The sequence below is a fragment of the Microplitis mediator genome, chromosome 8, assembly GCF_029852145.1.
Source record: "Microplitis mediator isolate UGA2020A chromosome 8, iyMicMedi2.1, whole genome shotgun sequence".
Lineage (NCBI taxonomy): Eukaryota > Metazoa > Arthropoda > Insecta > Hymenoptera > Braconidae > Microplitis > Microplitis mediator.
Genome location: NC_079976.1, coordinates 12,355,066 through 12,377,140, shown reverse-complemented (window position 1 = coordinate 12,377,140; position 22,075 = coordinate 12,355,066). Strand labels below are relative to the sequence as shown.

The 22,075-nt window shown below is 31.9% G+C and overlaps 1 protein-coding gene across 3 annotated transcripts in view; it reads right to left on the bottom strand.

Moving 5' to 3' along the window:
* Window positions 1-22,075, bottom strand: part of LOC130673303 (uncharacterized) — a 53,373-nt gene that overhangs the window by 2,152 nt on the left and 29,146 nt on the right. For all 3 annotated transcript variants that reach the window (XM_057478278.1, XM_057478276.1, XM_057478277.1), the window contains exons 2-5: window positions 13,935-14,064; window positions 13,659-13,866; window positions 2,215-2,563; window positions 1,826-2,120 (exon numbers count right to left, since the gene is read on the bottom strand). In XM_057478278.1, the coding sequence (XP_057334261.1) occupies window positions 1,826-2,120; window positions 2,215-2,563; window positions 13,659-13,866; window positions 13,935-14,048 (966 nt within the window). In that variant the 5' untranslated portion in view covers window positions 14,049-14,064. The remainder of the gene's footprint in view (window positions 1-1,825; window positions 2,121-2,214; window positions 2,564-13,658; window positions 13,867-13,934; window positions 14,065-22,075) is intronic.

Here is a 22,075-nt window from a genome sequence, read left to right as displayed (position 1 = left end):
TATTCAGAATTAGTAGAGTAAATTCAGTGGTGCTTACTAAATGTTCGATTTAATTTTATCGAGTGTCAAGATAATAATTTGTAGCGCTTTAAATTTGAATGAGGACCATTGAGTTTTCTATAGGTACTTAATTTAACCAAAAAGCAACAGGGCAAACTTCCTGGCTCTAGTTATTTTCTTCATTGATAACAAGGTTGTAGTCACAAGACATTTCAAATTTCAATAAAATTTATAGTTATGATATGATAATTAAATTTGACAGGAGCATTCGTGACTATTTTGACACATGCACTGTCGTGTATTTGTCAGATATTTACTTATTTCAATAACTGATAAATATGAAATAAAATGTCCTATGAATAAAGAATAAACAAAAATGCACATGTAAAAATTAAAAAATCTGTATGTGTATTTTTTAAAATTTTGACTATTTTGATTTTTAAATTATTTGTTTGTAATTGAAAAATCTCTGTATATTTGCTACATAACCTAGTCATACTAAATAGTGACAGCTTGGTGCATTGCGAGCCGGCCACAAAAGAAGCACTTTCTGGAGTGTGATGTGACCAGAAAGGCCGTATTTTCGGCTTGGGGAGCAAGAAAAGTTTTTTTATTGAATTATGAATATAATTTATTTAATTCAAAACTAACATTTTTTCATTCCAATAGACCGTTGTCTTGAGTCAATAATGTAGTTTTCTCAAACTGAAAGTAAATGTTCTTCTGCCACGCAAAAAAAGTTCTTGGTTTGAGATGTTGATATATATTGTGACAATTTACTATACTCACTAACTAATACAGAAAAGCATCTTGTTTTGATAGTTCTTTTTTACTTGGTTAGAAACAAAATAAACTTGATTTACAATAAAGATTCTCAAATCAAGATTATTTAACTTGAATTAAAATTTAATTATTCTTGATACAATATTTTTATAATACTAGTCGAAGAAAGTGTTCTCGAATTAAAAAAACGCGATTACTTAGCCCAAGAATAAAAAAAAATGAAGACAAAAATTATCTTGGGCCAAGTCAACCTTTTCTTCTGTGCAATATTTAACTTTAAATGAAAAAGAATTTTAAATATATTAACGTTACGCCTTAAGACAATGCTACTGGGGTTATTATAAAAAATGAATGGTGTGCAATAAATCAAACATGATTTCATATGTGATGTGATGGTAGCGCTTGCCTTCAGCTTGAGAAATCAACGCCTGCGATTGATTAATGTAACAAAGCCAAGAAGTGACTAGTAACTTTCAAATGCTTATCTCTTTTGACGGGACAGTTTCCTTTCCCTTTTGGATAAAGTCACGTTTCGAACATCACCATCCCAGACAACACCCTTAATCGAGAAATATAATCAAGTGACGACCAAGGGTGGACGTTAACTGGAGGCGAATTAAAAGAACCTATACATGTGGTATCTAACCATAACCACCACAAGTCTATACCTCTGTGGGCCTAACACTTTTTCCATCTCATGAAATAAAGAAGCTCTGGACGAAGTGGGCTTAAAGAGATCCACCCGTGGCACTAGTCCTCTGTACTGGTCAACAGGCCGCTTCAAGATAAAATGGTAAGATGCGGCTTCACTTTGTTACCCGAAAAAGTGTCCTCTCTATTTATATCGCTTTCAAGTTGTGGACTAGCTATTATTGACTCATTCCGTCCCCGAGCGACAAACTATTTCCGAAGTTTTCTGGCACTTTGATTTTTCAAGCTAAAAGAAAGATGGCCGCCACTAGGGAAATCAACGTCTGCGAGTGAAATCGTCTTGTTAATCGCTGATCTTATATGTTATCATATTTTCAAATATATTATTTACTTCCTGTGATAATGGAGCAGCACCACATATAATTTCTTTCAGTGAACTGAAATTGTATTTACTTATAATCGGACTTTTTGCTAAAAATATCATTGTTGGTGGAACCAATGGCAAAGTATTTACTTTATACTTGTCAATAGCTTCGCAAAATAATTCTGGACTGAACGATTTCATTACTACTGCGGTAGTACCCATTGTTAGAATTGACATCATCATTGCGAATCCATAGCCATGGTAAAACGGTAAAAATATCAAATCTATTGACTTATCTTGAAACTCACGGAATTGTGGTGATCTAAAGAGACATATTTTGTTTTTGTATAATATATATATATATATATATATATATATATATATATATATATATATATATTTTGTTATTCATTTACCTAAGAGTATATGAAATTGTCAGGGCATTGTAATGAGATAGCATAACACCTTTTGGCAATCCAGTAGTTCCACTTGAATAGAGAATAACGATTTCCTGTTCTTTCGGCACTGATATTTTTTCTGGTTCATAATAATGGTAAAAATCACAATTATAATCTGAATTTATATTTGATATTATATTATCGACTGTTTCAATATTATTATTATTCTTAATAAAAATATTTTCTAATTGAATTAATTCAATATTCCATGGTAAGAATTTTATAACTTGTGAAACTCTATCCTGAGTTTTTTGTGATACGAAAATAATACGTGGATGTGATATATTACAGCAGCGTTTTATTTCATCTAAAAACATTTATAATTGAATAATTATTTATTTGTAAGTGTCCGGTAAAAAATTATATATTAGTACATTAGAACCAAAAGAGGAGGGAGGAATATAGGATCAAAATAAGTGTACAGAAACAAAATATTCTTTGGCGTATGGAATTTTCACTTGCCCCAACAAAATTGTTTGCATTATGAATCGAACACAAAAATGTTCTTGAGGGGAGAAATTTTTTCGCCCTTACGGTGTTGATAATGCCGTCAATTTTTGTCATTTTTGCACATGCCATAAATTTACCGTTATAGTTTAGTATTATTATGGTTATATTGGCCATATTTTTTTTTACTATGATTATGTAGTATGTTTACTGTACTTATGCAATAGAGTTACCAGAATTTAACAGTACCCTAACGGACCCAAATTAAGTTAATTACGGTAGACCCACCGTAAATTACGGTAATCCACCGTAAAATACCGATTTACTGTAAATTACGGTGGATTTACCGTAATTTACGGTGGTTTTACGGTAATTTACGGTAATTCAGTAATCCACGCGAATTTTTTAGGGTAGATTTATCGTATTCGACGGTAAATTTACGGTATACCCCCCGTAATTTACGGTAATCCACCGTAAAGTACCGATTTCCCGTAAATTACGGTGGATTTACCGTAATTTACGGTGGGTTTACCGTAATTTACGGTGGTTTTACCGTAATTTACGGTGGTTTTACCGTAATTTACAGTGGGTTTACCGTAATTTACGGTAAATCTACTCGAATTTTATGGTATTCTACGGTAGATTTACGGTAAATCAGGTCTGCTAGGGTACACTGTAAAAAATAAGGCACTGACATCAAACTCCCTAAGAGTTTGACATGTTTCCTCTTCAGTGAAATCAAATTAGGTAGAGCTCTCGGCGCGATACCGACATGGTCTGGGTTCGATTCCTGATTTGGGCTATCTATATTTTTCTTAATTTGTCTATAAATCGTCTTATTGAGAAGATTAATCGTAAGTTTAGGTTTCACTATATTGAAAAATTGGTGTCAACTCATGTCAACCGACGAGTTCTTTGGAGAGAGAATCCGATGAGGTTGTAGAAATAATTTTACGAACTCACATAATAACTGAAAAATACTTGACAAGAATATGAATGTATTCGTTACAAACTATCGAACTATATTTGAATGAAAGACTTCATATTATCGATTCGATAGAAAAATTTATCTACAAAAAGAGTCACATATTTATTTCGTTCAGATCAATGTATAAGAAATTGGTTGTTCATATCCATTCAATATGAAAACAAAGTACTAGAAGCACAATTAAACTAAAACTTGCCTACTAGTCCAAGATCCCAGGGCCGGCAGACGTCACATATTTTCTCACGGACGAAATGTGGACGATTGAGTAGTGTTAGTATGTACAACGATCGTATGCCTACCTGCTCGCTTGGTCAAACGGCCAATTTCCAGGTATCAGGTGATCAAGGTACATAAAAACATTACTTACTTCACATAATTTCTCATGGCTGATTTTCACGTATGTTTTAAACAATATAGTAGAAAATAAGTCGTCAATACTCCCAGACACTTTCCGTCGGCCATATTGCTTTGCAGACGCTTTAAAGCTCCCGAAATAATTAGTCAAGCTCACGTAAATTCTGATGCTCCATTTTTATATATGTTCACCCGATAACTATTTTAAAACCTATGACAAGAAGACAGACCGATCCAAGGGGCCAATCATCCCCTAAAATCAATTTTAATACCTCTGTGGGTGGAAGCGCGAGAGCATTATCCACGCGTATGAGACTGAGTGAGACCGACTGCGCTGTTGAGGCCATGAAAATTAATTGAGCAGATATTTTACAATTTTTAGAACTTTTGTTAACAACTAAATTATGACGATAAAATTGACATGTAATAATTTTGAAAAATTAAAAATGCAATTTTTGAAAAATAATACTAAAGTGAGCCGACGTTTTTAATTTTTTTCTTTATTTATTAAGTAAAACTAAAAAATAATAGACCTCTCTCTCTCTCTAACTGTTTACTCGTATCAATTAATTGTAAATATTAAAAAAAAATCAGCTCAAAATAAAAAAATTAAAAAATCAGGTGAATAATGAAAAATTAACTTGTAAAAAAGAGCTTATGTGACCACAACAATTCTAGAATTGTACTCTTCAAGCTGTTTTAATATAATCGAGTAAACTTCAATTTTTGACTTCCCGCTAAAAAAAATTGAAAATTTTCAAAAATTCGGGAAGTTATTGGTTTCGGTCCGATTTGCAAAAACCAAATTTCTATCAGATTTTGATGTTTTGAGGTTCTAGGAAGCTATCCTGACTAATTTCACGGTGATGTCCGAGTGTATGTATGTGTGTACGTACGTACGTACGTATGTATGTATGTAAATATTCATAACTCTTGAACGGATGAACCGACTTTGATCTTTGAGGTGTCATTCGACGCGGCTTATTAATATCTTGAAGTTGTAAAAATTTGAACTTAATCGGTATGGTGCATTCAGAGATATTTCAAAAATAAAATTTTTTCAAAAATGTTTTATTTGGATAACTTTTAATTTGCTCGATGGACTGATTCCAAAATCTAATCAGCTCTAAAACTTTATAAGCCGCGTCGAATGATATCTCAAAGATCAAAATCGGTCCATTCGTTCAAGAAAAACCGTTGACGAAAGAAATCAAAAAAAATTTTTGTTTTGAATTTTTTTGAAATTTCTCAAAAACGACTCGATGAATTAATTTCAAAATTTGATCAGCTTTAGAACTTGATAAAACACGTCGATTGCCGCCTCAACCGTCTTAATCAGTCAATTCGTTCACGAGATATCGTGGATTAAAAAAATAGTGAAAACCGTTTTTTTTTTCGGATATCTACAAAAAAATTAAATCATACGATTTCAAAATCTAATCAGCTCTAGAACTTAATAAAACGCGTCTATTGCCGCCTCAACCATCAAAATCGGTTAATTCGTTCGCGAGATATCGTAGGAGAAAGAAATGCTGAAAAATGTTTTTTTTTCAAAACAATGGCATACAAAAATATTATCGAGCTCGAAGAGCTTGAAAATGTACTCACAATAATGTTTTCAAGCTCAACAAGCTCGAAAACAGCGGGAAGTTTTGGGGCTGGCCCGTAGGGTTAACCGATAGACCGATTTTTTTTTAATAAAATGTCAAAAACTTGACAGTTAACAAATTAATTAAATAACAACAATTTTTTTAAATTAATTATTTATTGGGAATTAATATTACAAAAAATAAAGTAAAAAAATATTGATCTTTTAACATTTATAGGGAAGATGGAGCAAAAGGGGGCAGGGAAGGCAAAACGGGGTACCCCCAAAATTTTATAAAAAAAAAAATTTTTTTTCTCCGTCAAATTACATTAAATCCGATTGATTCTTTCAAATTTTTATCGTCAAATTAAAAAAATGTTAATACATTAATCCATTTTTCGGCTGATTTTCTATAGCTGGGGCAAATTTGGCCACTGAAAATATTCGAAAATAACATTTTATTTTGTTATTGATAAATTTTTTGAATAATGCAAAACAATCTATAATCTAAAAAAAGGCAATTCGGCAGCTGAAATGGAAGGTAGATTTTCCAATTGATCTATATAAAAAGTTTCATACATACATATCTTGTGATACATGTTAGTGTAGTCATGATATGAAATTAGGCTCGTTTTCTAAGAGTGAGGGTAAAAAAAGACAACGACTATTTTCGACAGAGAACTTCAGATAGTTGATTTGACAAAACATTATATAGGTAACGTACCAAACTAACTTTCACGTAAACAAAGTATAGAAAATTTAATTAGTATGAGATCATAATTGTAATCGCTATTACGATGGCAAGACCAGTGATAATCATAGGGATTAGAGGTACATTTGATACATCATAAATAATAATAGAAAAACTTTTAAAATATAAAATAGCTGTGAAATTTGTACAGGTTATTTCGTTCAAAATAAAATTCAACTGCCAAAATTGTATTATAATGGGAAATGCATAAGTTATGTAGAATAAACACCATATTTGCAACATTTGTTGATTCCATTAGAATTTCCAAGGCCTTCAAATTATTGGAAGAAATGGTCAAAACATAAAGTTAAAGGTCAATTATTAAAGCTTACTAAACAAGCTTTATGATACTTTTTACTGAAATTGTCCATCAGTTTTAGTTTTAATGTTATATGAACTTCAACAGTGAATAAAAACTGATTTTTTCAAAAAATCGTGATAATTTCAAACAACCATTACTTCAAAACTAATTGATTGATTTAGCTCATCTTCGAATTTGATCAAGATAATCGTCTATAGAATAAGTGTAAAAAATTTCATTAAGATCCGATAAGAACTGTGGGCGTTATCGTAATGACAAGACCAGTGATAATCATAGGGGTTAGAGGTACATTTGATACATCATAATTATGACGATTATTTTGTTCGAAAGATCATACTTGTAGTAACGTTCCAGTATGCTTATAATTTTCACCAACTTCAGATTATTTATTTAAAAATAAAAAAATAAATCTCACTCTCTTCACTTCGATACTCACCTTTTCATATAGTTTAGCGTTAATAGAATTCTTATAAGATCACGGGCGGGTTGTTATCACCATTAATAATTGTAAGTTGATACTTACTATTCCTTATTTTTTGAAAGGGTTGGGAAGTGATCTTTCGAACAAAATAATCGTCATAACTATGATCGAGCTTCGCTCGCCTTCGGCGAGCTCGCTCGATCATGTAATTGTAACTCATATTTTGTTCGAAAGATCATACTTGTAGGATGTTTAAAGTGTACTGAAATGAAATTTCATTTAGAACACATATTTATTTATTAATAAACTTAAATACAAGTTTTTATTTATTAATTTTTTTTTTTAATTTTTTTTTTTTTTTTTACAGAACAGTAAAATTACAATTAATGACAATAAGAACTTATTAGACCTTAAATTTATGAAAGGATTGCCTTCGCAAAAACATTATTATCTTTAACGATAGGTCTATTATAAAAAGTATTAAAAACATTCGACTTTTCAGACCAACCAGCTAACTTTTTAATAATTTCAACATCAACACCTTTAGCCAGGGCTGATGATGTTTCTGCATGCCTGACACTATGAGGTGGATATTTAGAATTAATGCCACATTCCCCCAAAAAAGCCCTAATCCAACGACTTATAGTGTCCTTAGAAGCTTCCTGGTAGGGTCTTTTAGTTGTAATAAACAGAGAATCTGTGGTAACTAACATTTTTGTAACATCGAGATATTTTTGTAAAACTAACACTACACACAATCTTGGATTTCCAACAAATTTGGGTAAAATTAATAAAGGGTGGCAAATTCCTGGTCTAGAAGTTTTTATCGCATCGGAAATTTCAATTTCATAACCATTATCGGTTCTCTTAATGTTAGATCGTTTAATAAGACTCAAAGTTTGTTTCCGATGGGCAGTAACCAAAGCTAAAATCATAAGCAATTTAATTGTTAGCTGTTGCAAATTTAAATTATCCAAAGGATACATTTTTTCTAATTTATTTAAAACTGAATCTAGACTATAAATACGATCGTATTTAGGTTTAGACGGTCTTAATTTAAAAACACCCTTAAGTAACCGACATATTAAAGGACTCTTCCCAATAAAATCTCCGCATAAAAAAGATAGCGCCGACCGATATGTATTTAACGAACTATATGATAATCCTTTGTTAAATTTTTCCATCAACCATTCCATAACCCATTGCTCATCGGGGCTAAAAATATTGTACTTATTTTTATTACAAAAAGAAACCCAATCCACTATTGGTTTCTTATATTGTTTTACAGTTGATGGAGTGATTGAGGACATTAGTAATTCAATGCAATCTTCTTTTATGCCGCGACTTTTAATAGACTTCCGGATAATTTTCCTGCCAACAGCGTTAATTTTTCCGCTAGAGGGTGATTTATTCTGCTACAAGAATTAAACAATAAGTTATTAGAAGGTTGGAAAACAATCGGAGGTTCCTGCAACAAGGATAACCAAAGAGGATACCAGGGTTGAGTACACCACTCTGGAACCACAACGATACCACAAGCTTGGTCCGTTTGAATTTTTCTCAGAGTTCTTAAAATCAAAGAAAAATGAAGAAACGCGTAAAAATAAAAAGTGTCCCACTTAACAGTAAACGCATCTGAATCTCTGTGCCAGGAACAATAATATTCGCATTTCCTGTTTTCGATAGACGCAAACAAATCGACCTGAGGCTGACCAAAATGAAAAATAATTTTTTTAAAAGCCCAAGAAGCTAATTCCCACTCCGTATCGATATTATTACTTCGCGAAGCTGCATCAGCAATAATATTTTCTTGGGAAGAAATGTTTGTGGCGAATAATCAGAGATTACGCTCTTCACATCATGACCAAATCTTACGTGTAATATTATTTAATTTTTTGTACTTAGTACCACCCATTTTATTAATATACGCGATTGCAGTCGAATTATCAATCTTCAAAAGAATCTCACAGTTTAATTATTCGTGAACGACTTTAAACCATTAAAAGCAGAAATTAATTCTAAACAATTAATATGCAAAGCTTTTTCTTCAGAAGTCCATTGTCCAAATACAACTTTATCATCACACGATGCACCCCAGCCAGTCAGGGAAGCATCCGAACAAATTGTTATTTGATAATTAGACTGACGAATCGGATTCTTTACAGTCAAAATATTATTTTCCCACCAGAGAAATTCTTCTTCCAAACATTGATTCAATTGCATAACCGCGTCATAATCGTCATGAGAATTAAGCAAGGATAAATATTTTTGTTATTCAAACAATTTTGAATGAAACCAACCATAATTTACAGCCGGACAAGCTGCCGTAATATTACCCAAAAAACAAGCAAAATCACGTATCACACAGGAATTTAATGCTTTAAATTACTGAAACAGCTCTAAAAAATGCTCTCTCTTTCTTTGCGTTAATTCTAAGGTCATTGCCTGAGAGTTTAAAATAAATCCCAAAAATTGACAAGTGGTAGATGGAATTAAATCGCTTTTATCATTATTAATAACAAACCCCAATGATTCTAACAAATTTTTCGTAGCTGTAATATTTTCAGTGCAACCTTCAAACGTTTCATGAGTTAACCACCAATCATCTAAATACACAACCGATAACCACCCCAAACTTCTTAAATAATTAACTAGGCTTTGTGATTTTAGTAAAAACCGAAGGCCCAGTACAAATTCCAAAGGGTAAACAAATTTATTCATACAACTGTCCCTTCCACCGAAATCTTAAGTATTTACAAAAATTTTCATGAATAGGTACTGTGAGATAAGCATCTTGCTGATCTATACTAGCCATGTAATATCCTTTAGCCATTATTTTCAAAACTGTCCTGATATCTTCTAATTTAAAATGTCTCGTGTCAATAAAAGTATTTAATTTCTTTAGATTTAAAATTAAACGCATTTTACCACTACTTTTGGGTATTAAAAAAATACTAGAGACGTATTGACCCGCAGTATAGCTACACTTTCAGATTGCTCCAATATCTAACAAATGATTTACAGCCTCCGACATTATAGAAACATCTGAATCAGATCCTGAAAACTCCGGTGGTTCAGAATACTGAACCGGAGTGTGCAAAAAAGGAATCTTATACCCCGAAATTGTTGACAAAATAAAACTGTCTGACGTGATAACCGACCAAGCTTGTGTAAAAAATTTTAAACGCCCAGCAACCCTCACCTCTACTTGCTGGGTGCGTTGCTCTGCTGGTTTTGTCGACTCTGGAACCTGGTCGTCGCACGAGATGATGTCTGTTGAACTGGAGCACGATTTAAACGGGAAAATTTGTTGGGGCCCTTCTGGTTGAAGCTCGACTGCTGCTGGCCTCCCTGAGTCACAGTTGAGCTTCTCCAGTTTAAAAACTGGCGAGGTTTGGTGAAACTAGTTTTATCAGGCGTAGGCTTTAAGGACAAGCCAACTTTTTCGACCACAGTGGCTGCTTTAATTCGTTTATCTAGACCTTTTCCAAAGAGAAAATCGTCCGTTTTTGAATCAACAGTAACAGACTTCCTTCTTTCATCGACATAAGAATAAACTTGGTACTTTCTAGTCTTGGAAAGTTGGAACATAAGATCACATAACATTTGACTGGAATCACATAACCATTCCAGCAATACATCTTTTTCAATTGGTTCATCGTCATCGTTGAAAATTGCGCAAAGAGATTTCCCAAGTGCAACTAAACCACGGCCGCAGAGATCTTGGTTTGACGATAAATGTTTGTCCTTGCTCCTAGCTGTCTTATGCAGGAGAGGAATCAGTTCTGGATTTTATTCGGGCGTCTTTAAAGGACAATTTCCCTTGGTTGGATAATTTTCCTCAAACGTCTTCTTGACCTTTGAGTCCAAGCCAGACTCCAAAATTTCTTTCCAGCAAGCAACTAGCTCGGGATGAAAATTAAAAGATTGATCTTTTAATTGATGCTTGGAAACACCGAGCAGTTGAGAAGCTTTTTCATTAAGCTTCATTGGTTGATCTGTGTCACCTTTCATCTCTTGAGACTCTTTGGATATCGATTGTGAAATATTATCACCATCAGAGATCTCAGTCTCCTGATCATCATACTCAGAGTCTGTAAAGACAGAAGATCTAGGTTATAAAAGCTATAAAAAGAAGTAACTTCCTTTTTTTTATTTTTAAACTGCATTATAACCTAGTCATTTGATGCAATTATGATAAACATATTGCACATCAAATAAAGAAAACTTTTGATTTAAAGTTTAATTGATTCTAGTCAACTGACTGAATCAAAAGGGACAATTGTCAAAAAAAAATTGTCCGAGAATAAAAAATTAATTGATTACTTGACATTTATTAACATTTACCTTTTTCAAAAGTTGATTCATCATCAGAGACCTTTTCAGAAGATAAAACTTTAGCTTCATCAATCAGTTTCTGATACTTTTTTAATTTTTCCGCATAAAAATTTATTTTATCGATAGACTCCTCATTCTGACGGTTACTCATCATAAAAAAAAATCGGTCTATCGGTTAACCCTGCGGGCCAGCCCCAAAACTTACCGCTGTTTTCGAGCTCGTTGAGCTCGAAGACATTATTGTGAATACATTTTCGAGCTCTTCGAGCTCGAAAGTACTTTTGTATGCCATTGTTTTCTAAAAAAACATTTTTCAGCATTTCTTTCTCCCACGATATCTCGCGAACGAATTAACCGATTTTGATGGTTGAGGCGGCAATAAACGCGTTTTATTAAGTTCTAGAGCTGATTAGATTTTGAAATTGAATGAATCAATTTTTTTGTAGATATCCGAAAAAAAACGGTTTTCACTATTTTTTTAATCAACGATATCTCGTGAACGAATTGACTGATTAAGACGGTTGAGGCGGCAATCGACGTGTTTTATCAAGTTCTAAAGCTGATCAAATTTTGAAATTAATTTATTAAGTTGTTTTTGAGAAATTTCAAAAAAACCAAAACAAAAATTTTTTTTGATTTCTTTCGTCAACGGTTTCTCTTGAACGAATGAACCGATTTTGATCTTTGAGATATCATTCGACGCGGCTTATAAAGTTTTAGAGCTGATTAGATTTTGGAATCAATCCATCGAGCAAATTAAAAGTTATCCAAATAAAACATTTTTGAAAAAATTTTATTTTTGAAATATCTCTGAACGCACCCTACCGTTTAAGTTCAAATTTTTACGGCTTCAAGATATTAATAAGCCGCGTCGAATGACACCTCAAAGATCAAAGTCGGTTCATCCGTTCAAGAGTTATAAATATTTACATACACACATACGTACGTACGAACGTACGTGCGTACACACATACAAACACTCGGACATCATCGTGAAATTAGTCAGGATAGCTTCCTAGAACCTCAAAACGTCAAAATCTGATAGAAATTCGATTTTTGCAAATCGGACCCAAACCAATAACTTCCCGAATTTTTGAAAATTTTCAATTTTCTTAGCGGGAAGTTAAAAATCAAAACAATAAATTTAAATGATGATCCTCGAAATAATTTGAATTTTGTTAGAAAAATCAAGTTTAAAAATAGAAGAACCTTCTGAATAATTTCTTTGTATTTTTTTCTGAAAACTACATTCAAAAACGAAGAAAATGAAAAAAAAAAGTTTTCGTTTGGTGCATTTTCGGACAGATGCTGGCAATTCAAAAAAATTCCTTCTACATTCATTGTTTCATGGTTGAAAGAATTTTTTTTTGAATTGCCAGCATCTGTCCGAAAATGGACCAAACGAAAACTCTTTTTTTTCATTTTCTTCGTTTTTAAATGTAGTTTTCAGAAAAAAATACAAAGAAATTATTCAGAAGGTTCTTCTATTTTTAAAATTGATTTTTCGAACAAAATTCAAATTATTTCGAGGATTACCATTTAAATTTAATGTTTTTTTTTTTTTTTCCAAATTTGAAAGTTTTCTGAGCACTCTCGAAAATTTTAAGCATGGTGTTATGAGAAATAAGGCTAGTTATAAAAATTTTTTTTTTCAACTGGAAAAAAAAAAATCTAAATCGAAAAAACATCACTCTAAAACAATTTGAGGATCTGCAGAAAATGTCAAAGTCTTATATAAAAAAAAAAAAATCAAAAATCATAAATGGTAAACATCGAAAAATTTTTTATTTTTTCTAAAAATCTATAAAAAAAATCAATGAAGATAGGTTGCAATAATTTTTTTGTATTTTTTTTCAAAAAGTACATTTAAAAACAAAAATTTCGAAAAAAAAACATCCCAATCAGTCGAATTTTGGAAATGTTATAGCTATTTACAATAAAAAATGCCATTTTTTTCAAAAATTTATAACTTTTTTTTCGGTTCGGTGAAAAAATTTGAAACAATTATGAGAAACGTTGTTGATGGGGTAGAAAAAGAGAAAAAATTTTCAGTCAAATCTGAAGGGGTCGGGTTCAAAGTGGTCGATTTGGCGTGGAATGCCCCGTATAAATACTAATTTGAAGTAAAGTATCTACTACAAACTAATAAAATTTCAAGCCTCATTTTTTCCGTATACATAAATTTCAAATTACCTTCAACATAATCAGGATTCACTAGTGTGACAGTAGCACCTCGATAAATAGTTGCACATACTGCTATAAAATAATTCAGAATATTTTCACTTGATATTGCGATCGTATCACCAACTTTGACGGCTTTTTCTTCTAAATATTTTGATAGCAAAATACTTTTTTTAAGTAATTCATAATTTGTCAATACTTGTCCTGTTTTTGCGTCAACCTTCAGAATAAAAAATTAATTACTTTAGTTAATAAGTATGACTATGGAAATAATATTAAAAATTTAACCTGAACAACACGGAGTGAGGCTTGACGTAATTGGTTTAGTATATATTGTCCGTATGATATTTTTGGTATGTCAAAACTTGGTGGTCCACACACTATATGTTCTTTTTCTGTCATTGTTTGTTGTTTTAATCTAAACAATAAATTTATTTATCCTTGTAGTTCAATTAGAAATAAATATTGATAGTAACGAGTCCCATGCAGAAGCTGCCAGAGTTGAACGACGGGGCCCTACTTGGCCCAGCACTGGGGAACCTAGCTTTGGCACACCTCTATTGGTCCATGCTTGGCTCAAGATTGGGGACTCAGTCCTGGCGATCCCAATCGTTACCCGAGCCTGGGCCAGGACTGGGTAACCTAGCCTTGGCCGTTACAATGATTACCCGATCTTGGGCCAAAACTGGGTTCTCCTGCCTTGGCTATTCAATAGCAACCCAGACTTGGGTCAAGACTCTATTTATTAGCACTTGACAGAGCTAATGTCAGTAGTAGACATGCAATGTTCATTATTGCTCCAGTTCTATCAAGTGTTAGTGTTAATATAGAAGATACAACTCTTAGTTACAGAACAATCCAACGAACTCGCATACTCTTACGAAAAGACATTGCCATAGGACTAAAAGATAACTTCAAAGCTCACGATAAATACGTCGTGCATTGGGATGGCAAAATACTGAATGACATTGCTGAATCGAAATTCGTGATCGGTTACCGATTCTTTTGACTGCTTTTGGTACTGAGCAGTTACTTGGAGTTCCAGAAATGAATAGTGGAACGACAGAAAATCAAGTAGCAGCCATCTTATCGACGTTAAATCAATGGGGTATTATTTGTTACATTAAGACGATGTGTTTTGACACGACTGCAGTTAATACGGGTAACCAATCAATGATGATTTATTTAAAAGACAATTTTATTTTCATTCTTCTAGTTGAATTGTTTTCATACATAAATTAAATTTTCGACACGTGCCCATTATTTATAATTCTTTATTTATTTAGATTTTGAATATGCGTTACAATTTTTTTTAAATACATAACTTAAAGTGTAATTATCTATTCTTACTATACAGAAATCCATCACGGTACATGTGAAGAAATTGAAACGGCTTTAGGAAAAGAATTAATATGGTTACCATGTCACCATCATATTTATGAAATAATTTTAAGAAGTGCATTCGAAGTGTATTGGTCAGCAACATCCGGACCAAATGTTACAATATTTGGGTGATTCAAGAAATTTTGGGACACAGTCGATAAAACGAAGTATAAATCTGGTGTTGAAGATACGATTGTTACGAATGAAAAAAAAATTATCTCTCTACATTTATTATGCGATGCTTACAGGTATTATTTGAATATAATTTTAAGTGTAGAGGAAAATTTTCGATTTTTTACGAATAATTGATTATTTTTGGTAGTTATCGCAACCCCGAGACGACTATGAAAAATTATCGGAATTGTCATCAATTTTTCTTGGAGAAATGCCACGAGACCAAATTTCGTTTAAGCGTCCTGGTAGGAAGATCCTCCACATCGCAGTTTTTTATTTTTTTCTCAGTCCCATAGAAAAAAATTCATACCTCATCATTAATTGATTGTACAGAAAAATGTTTCTAAAGAAATTTGTTGGAAATTTAATGTTCTACAAAAAAGGTATCAAATATTTTTTCCGTCAACTTCACCATTTAAATGATATTGGAGATTTAAGTTAGATCATTTTAAGACAAATTTCATTTTTGTATATGAATTTTATAACTCGACAATAAATGACTATTATAAAATGCGCAATGCAAATTGTATGTAGGAAATTAACTGCTCTATAAAAATGGTATCTTATGTTTTGGCGATTAAATTAAGCGTTCAAAAGATATTCATCATCAAACTTTCATGTGTACTGATTTTTCGAGTTTTTGATTAGATAATCGAAAAATTTCAATTTAATTTATGAATTTCCTACAAATTTCATTTTTTGTCATTAATATAAGTATTATTTGAGTTTTATTTTCAAAAATTTTGAAAATTTTTTTTCAATAATTCTAAACACTTTATTTTTAATTATAAGAAATCACGATCATGTTGTTTTTTTTTCGATAACGTCTTCAAAACGTCTTTAAAAATTTTTTCACTATAGCTGGAAATTGTTCTAGGGAAATTTTCTTCTCTCGAGAATTTTCGTTGCGTATTTTATTTCTTTTTGCAAGTTGTTAAAGAGCATCGAAAAAATTACCCTACTTGCAACAAAAAATTGTTTGAAAATTAATAACTCAGTTGAAAATTGAACTAAAAAACTTTTTTATAACTGATTGGACATTTTTTTTCCCTAAAACTGAAACATATCATAACATATTTATAATGAAAACCCCGCTTTTCTTATTAATAAATAATTAACTAAGCAATAAATAATTTATTTTTTTAAGTGTAGGAACACAGAAAAAAAGGAAATCTTGAACCAAGAAATAAAATGTCTTCGAAATTTTTTTCTTGAACCAAGCGAAATTTCTTACTTTATTCAAGTAAAAAAATTATTTGGATCAAGAAATTATTTCCTTCGCGGAAGACATAACTTTCTTAGTCTGACACATGAATTCTTTAAACCAAGAAAAAACTTTCTTGGTCCCAAAAATTTTTTTTTGGTTCGAGAAGATTTTTTTTTTAACTCAACAAATTTTTCTTTTGGCTGAAAATTGTTACGTTTTTAAGTCAAGAAAAAATGTCTTGAGCTGAAACGAAAAAGTTTTTGAACCATGACAAATAATGTTTTAAACCAAGAACAAACTTTCTCGGGCCAAGAAAGTTTGTTCTTAACTCGAGAAATTTTTTTCTCGTCGAAAGACTGTTACCTTATTGAGTCAAGAAACATTGTCTTGAGCTAAAAAAAGAAAGTTTTTGTAGTAAGAAAAAAAATTTTTTAAACCAAGAAAAAAATTTCTTGGGCCAAGAAATTTTTTTTTTTTGTCGCAAACAAAAAAAAACTTTTCAGCCAAGAAATTAATTTTTTTAATTAAGCAAATAAATTTATCGAGATAAAAAATTTTATTTTTTTTTTCATTTGTTTATTGAACAATTTTTTTTTTTTTTGTTCAAATATTACAAACAATTGTGAAGAACATGGCAGTAGATCATGAAACTACAGTATTTTGTTTTTGTTGTTTTGTTTTGTTTACGTTTATTATTTTTGTTTCGTATGATTACGATTATTACTATCACTATTACTATCGTTATTATTATGATAATTTATTACATTTATTACTATTGTTAGTTCTGTCATTATGATTAAATGATTCTTTAAAAATTGTTAGTTAGTTACTTGCGTAAGACGAATATTATTATAAACATGTATTATTTTTATTTTGATTTATTATTTCCGTGATTAAAATTCGACAAGGTCGACGTTGGTTCGCTTGCGGTAACTACCGTCGAACTGATAAAAGCGAATTAGTGAGCCGATAATTTTTGTTCTAAAGAAGAACAAAAATCGAGTTTCTGCAAAGTATTATCTACTTAAATGTTATAAATTACTACTAATTAAATTTTCATTCTAAGTCCGAAGGAAATTTAGAATAGAAAATAATTTATGATAAATTAATTTTTCTGTTTGAATGTCATGGGCCTAAGTCCCGGCGAGAATTTGTACGAAAATATAATTTGTTGTGGAAAATTACGGATTGTCTGAATGAAAATAAATATTTCACAGCGAAAATTAATCGGGACTTAGAATGAATCGGTGAGTTTTTTGAAGTTCCACGGCACACGATAGGTGGCGATGTTGGGCAAATAATTTCCGCTTATAGATCACTAAGGTTGAGGTGATAAAGCCGAAAAATTATCCACCGTTGGGCAACTTTTCTCTGGGTTTAATTCCTCGACGGGAGTTTTCTAGACGAAGAATTAAAGAGGGTCCACTCTACCTGGCGCGGACTACGACACAGGTAAGTGAACAGTTTCACCCACGACGAAAAGGCAACCGCCAACCTGGAGGCCTTCAGCCAAACGGTGGTAGGCAATCACAACCGAGTAGGTGGGGGCGAGGTGGATTTTATTCACTCTCCCCTCGGGTAACATGGAATAGGGCCTGCGGGGTGGCACTAGCTACCCGTCAGGAAATGGGGACAGAGGGCCAAGAAGGGGAGCTTAGCAACGCGATTTGTACCGACGGCGGTAACGGAGAATTGTAACGCCGTGTATGAGTGGGTTTTTCTTTGTTTTATTGTAATTGTACTACTGTTATTTTTATTAGAATAAAGAGGTTTTGTAATTTACTGATAGTTTACTTTTGCACAATAATTTACCCTCGTCCGAATCCTGGACTCCGGCGAGCTTCACTCGAGCCGGGGGTAAGATTTGTTTACAATAAATTAGTTAATAAAAGTACCCGTTACACAATGCTGTGAAGCAAATAAATACTGCATCAGAAGCATTTATAAGGGATAGGCCAGTTTCGCAATAAGTTAAACATTTAAAACAAATTGAGAAAAAACAATTATCGCTTAACCCAGGAATCGAATCCAGATCGATTCGGCGCCACGCGAGAGCTTTACCAATTAAGCCATCCCAGCCTTTGTCAGAGAACGTTTACTTTGCCCACATATACTGAGCCATACTCAGTCACATTTTTAGATCCTAAACACAGAATTAATATTACAAATGTTATGCCAATAACTTAGAAAAATGTTAGTTTTGACATTTTACCAAAATACTGAACGGATCGTATGAATCGTTCATAAATGAATTTTGACATAAAAATAAAAAAGTTTTAAAAACAAAAAAAAATGTAATTACGAAATAAATTGAGATATTATTCAATATTATTTAATTAATTTATTATAATAATATAATTTAGTAATTTAATTTTTAATTTATTTAAAATAAAAAGGTGGACTCAAAATCCATTTGCTACGATAGTGTGAGAAAGAAAGAGAGTGGGGAGTATTCATTCCTTAGGATGCGAAGGAGGGAGCATCTATGAGTGAGAATCCAAGAGGAAACTTTCTTGGCTTGAGACTCTAGTAATCTTGGTTTGAGATTTTTCGTGTGATTGGTCAGAGAAAGTACACTTCACTCAAACCAAGAGTTTAAATTAAGTAAGTATTATTAAAGTAAGTAACATACTTAGGTTGAGAAAAATGTTTATTATAATAAGAAATGCAAGTTTTTGAAATAAGTAATTCTATTATCGGACCAAGTATGAAATATGTATTTGCTTAAGAATTTTTTTTTTTAATTGAAGATTTAAAATTCAAGAAATAATTTCACTTCGTTCAAGAAATTTCCGGTTTTCATTCTGCTCGCTGAAAAATTTCTTGGTTGAAGAAAAATTTTCTTGAGTCAAGATTTTTTTTTACTGTGCACAGATACTTACACATAAAATATTTTGAAGTTTCTCAGTTGATAAAAACTAACATTCGTGTAAATTTACTCAAAACTTATAAATTACATTAAAATTTGTCGATTATCTAATCAAAAACTCTTAAAATCAGTACACATGAAAGTTTGATGACGAATATCTTTTGAACGCTTAATTTAATCGCCAAAACAGAAGATACCATTTTTATAGAGCAGTTAATTTCCTACATAAAATTTGCATTGCGCATTTTATAATAGTAATTTATTGTCGAGTTATAAAATTCATATACAAAAATGAAATTTGTCTTAAAATGATCTAACTTAAATCTTCAATATCATTCAAATGGTGAGGTTTACGGAAAAAAATATCGGATACCTTTTTTGCAGAGCATTAAATTTCCTACAAAATTTTTTGTAAACATTTTTCTCTACAATCAATTAATGATGAGGTATTAATTTTTTTCTATTGGACTGAGAAAAAAATAAAAAACTGCGATGTGGAGGATCTTCCTATTAAAATTAAGAGCTTATATTTGGTGAGATTTCTTTTAAGGTGTCTAGCAACCCATTTTTCCGTAGCACGTGTGAAAAAAAAACTAGTTGATTTTTTTGACCCACTCTAATACATATACATATTTAGTCAAGTATATAAGCTCGAGAAACCTAGAAAAGTGATAACATGTGACTATCTTAAATTCACAAGACACTACTCTGTACGGGTAAGTCTGTTTACGTATGATAATTCCACGTCAAAGGTGATGATGATGGTTCTCACACTGAGAAAAAAAAAATTACTTCTGACAACTAAATTTTAGTTATAACAACAAAATGATTTGATTGCCCATTGCCAATCATATATTTAATTGTTTTAACTAAATATTTTATAATTCAAAAACAAAACAAGTTATTACAAACGATAAAATATTTACACAGAAAAAAAGGAAATCTTGAACCAAGAAATAAAATGTCTTCGAAATTTTTTTCTTGAACCAAGCGAAATTTCTTACTTTATTCAAGTAAAAAAATTATTTGGATCAAGAAATTATTTCCTTCGCGGAAGACATAATTTTATAAGTCTGAAACATAAATTCTTTAAACCAAGAAAAAACTTCCTTGGTCTCAAAAATTTTTTTTTTTGGTTCGAGAAGATTTTTTTTTCAAATCAACAAATTTTTTTTTATGGCTGAAAATTTTTACGTTTTTAAGTCGAGAAAAAATTTCTTGAGCTGAAACGAAAAAGTTTTTGAACCATGAAAAATAATGTTTTAAACCAAGAACAAACTTTCTTGGGCCAAGAAAGTTTGTTCTTGGTTTAAAGCATCCCGACTAGAATTTTTCATAAGGGCCTGACAAGGTCCTTATCGGGTTAACCTTATGTCAAATAAGGTCCCGATCAGGGTATCTTGACGAGGATCCTGATATGGATGTAACGCATAAGACCCATGAGGTCCTTATCGGGATTGCCTTATCAGGACCTTACCAGGATATCCTCATCAAATCCTTATTAGGATTACCTTATTAGCAATTATTTTTAAAAAAATATTAAATTGCGAAAAAAAAATAAGAGAATTTTAATTCGAACGAGAATGTTATCTATTGTATTGAAAGCATTAATTAGAGGAAGTAAACATATTTTTTATTGATGAAAAAATCCCGATAACTGCTGGGCTCGAACCTGTGTCCTTTCGATTCAAAGTCCTCGATGCTATCCACTGGTCTGACATACACAAGTGATCTTGAAAGTGTAAATATAATATTCATTATGATGTCAAAGAATAACCGATGAAGAAGTAAAAAATCTGTGCTACAATGATCGACGTGATTTTTATATTATATTCTTTTGTACTTTTCTAAATTTTTAGCCTGTAAATGAAATATTTGAAGAAATGGGATAACTTTTTTTTGAATAAGGATATCCAGATACGGTCCTGATCAGGAACTCGTCAGGTTGACCCGATCGGTAAATAACTTTTTTTTGAATAAGACTATCCTCACGAGGTCCTGATCAGGAACTTGTCAGGTTGACCCGATGGCAAATAACTTTTTTTTTAATAGAGATATCCAGATACGGTCTTGATCAGGAACTCGTCAGGTTGACCCGATCTCAAATAACTTTTTTTAGAATAAGGATATCCTGACGAGGTCCTGATCAGAAACTTGTCAGGTTGACCCGATGGCAAATAACTTTTTTTTTAATAGAGATATCCTGATGAGGTCCTGATCAGGAACTCGTCAGGTTGACCCGATCGGTAAATAACTTTTTTTTAAATAAGACTATCCTGACGAGGTCCTGATCAGGAACTCATCAGGTTGACCCGATCGGTAAATAACTTTTTTTTGAATAAGACTATCCTGACGAGGTCCTGATCAGGAACTTATCGGGTTGACCCGATGGCAAATAACTTTTTTTTAATAGAGATATCCTGATGAGGTCCTGATCAGGAACTCGCCAGGTTGACCCGATGGCAAATAACTTTTTTTTGAATAGGGATATCCTGATGAGATCCTGATCAGGAACTCGTCAGGTTGACCTGATGACAAATAACTTCTTATTTGTATAGGGATATCCTGATGAGGTCCTGATCAGGAACTCGTCAGGTTGACCTGATGACAAATAACTTATTATTTGTATAGAGATATCCTGATGAGGTCCTGATCAGAAACTCGTCAGGTTGACCTGATGGCAAATAACTTTTTTTTTAATAAGGATATCCTGATGAGGTCCTGACAAGGAACTTGTCAGGTTTGCCCTAATAAGGCAAACCTTACATTAACCTGATAAGGTCCTTATGGTACTTC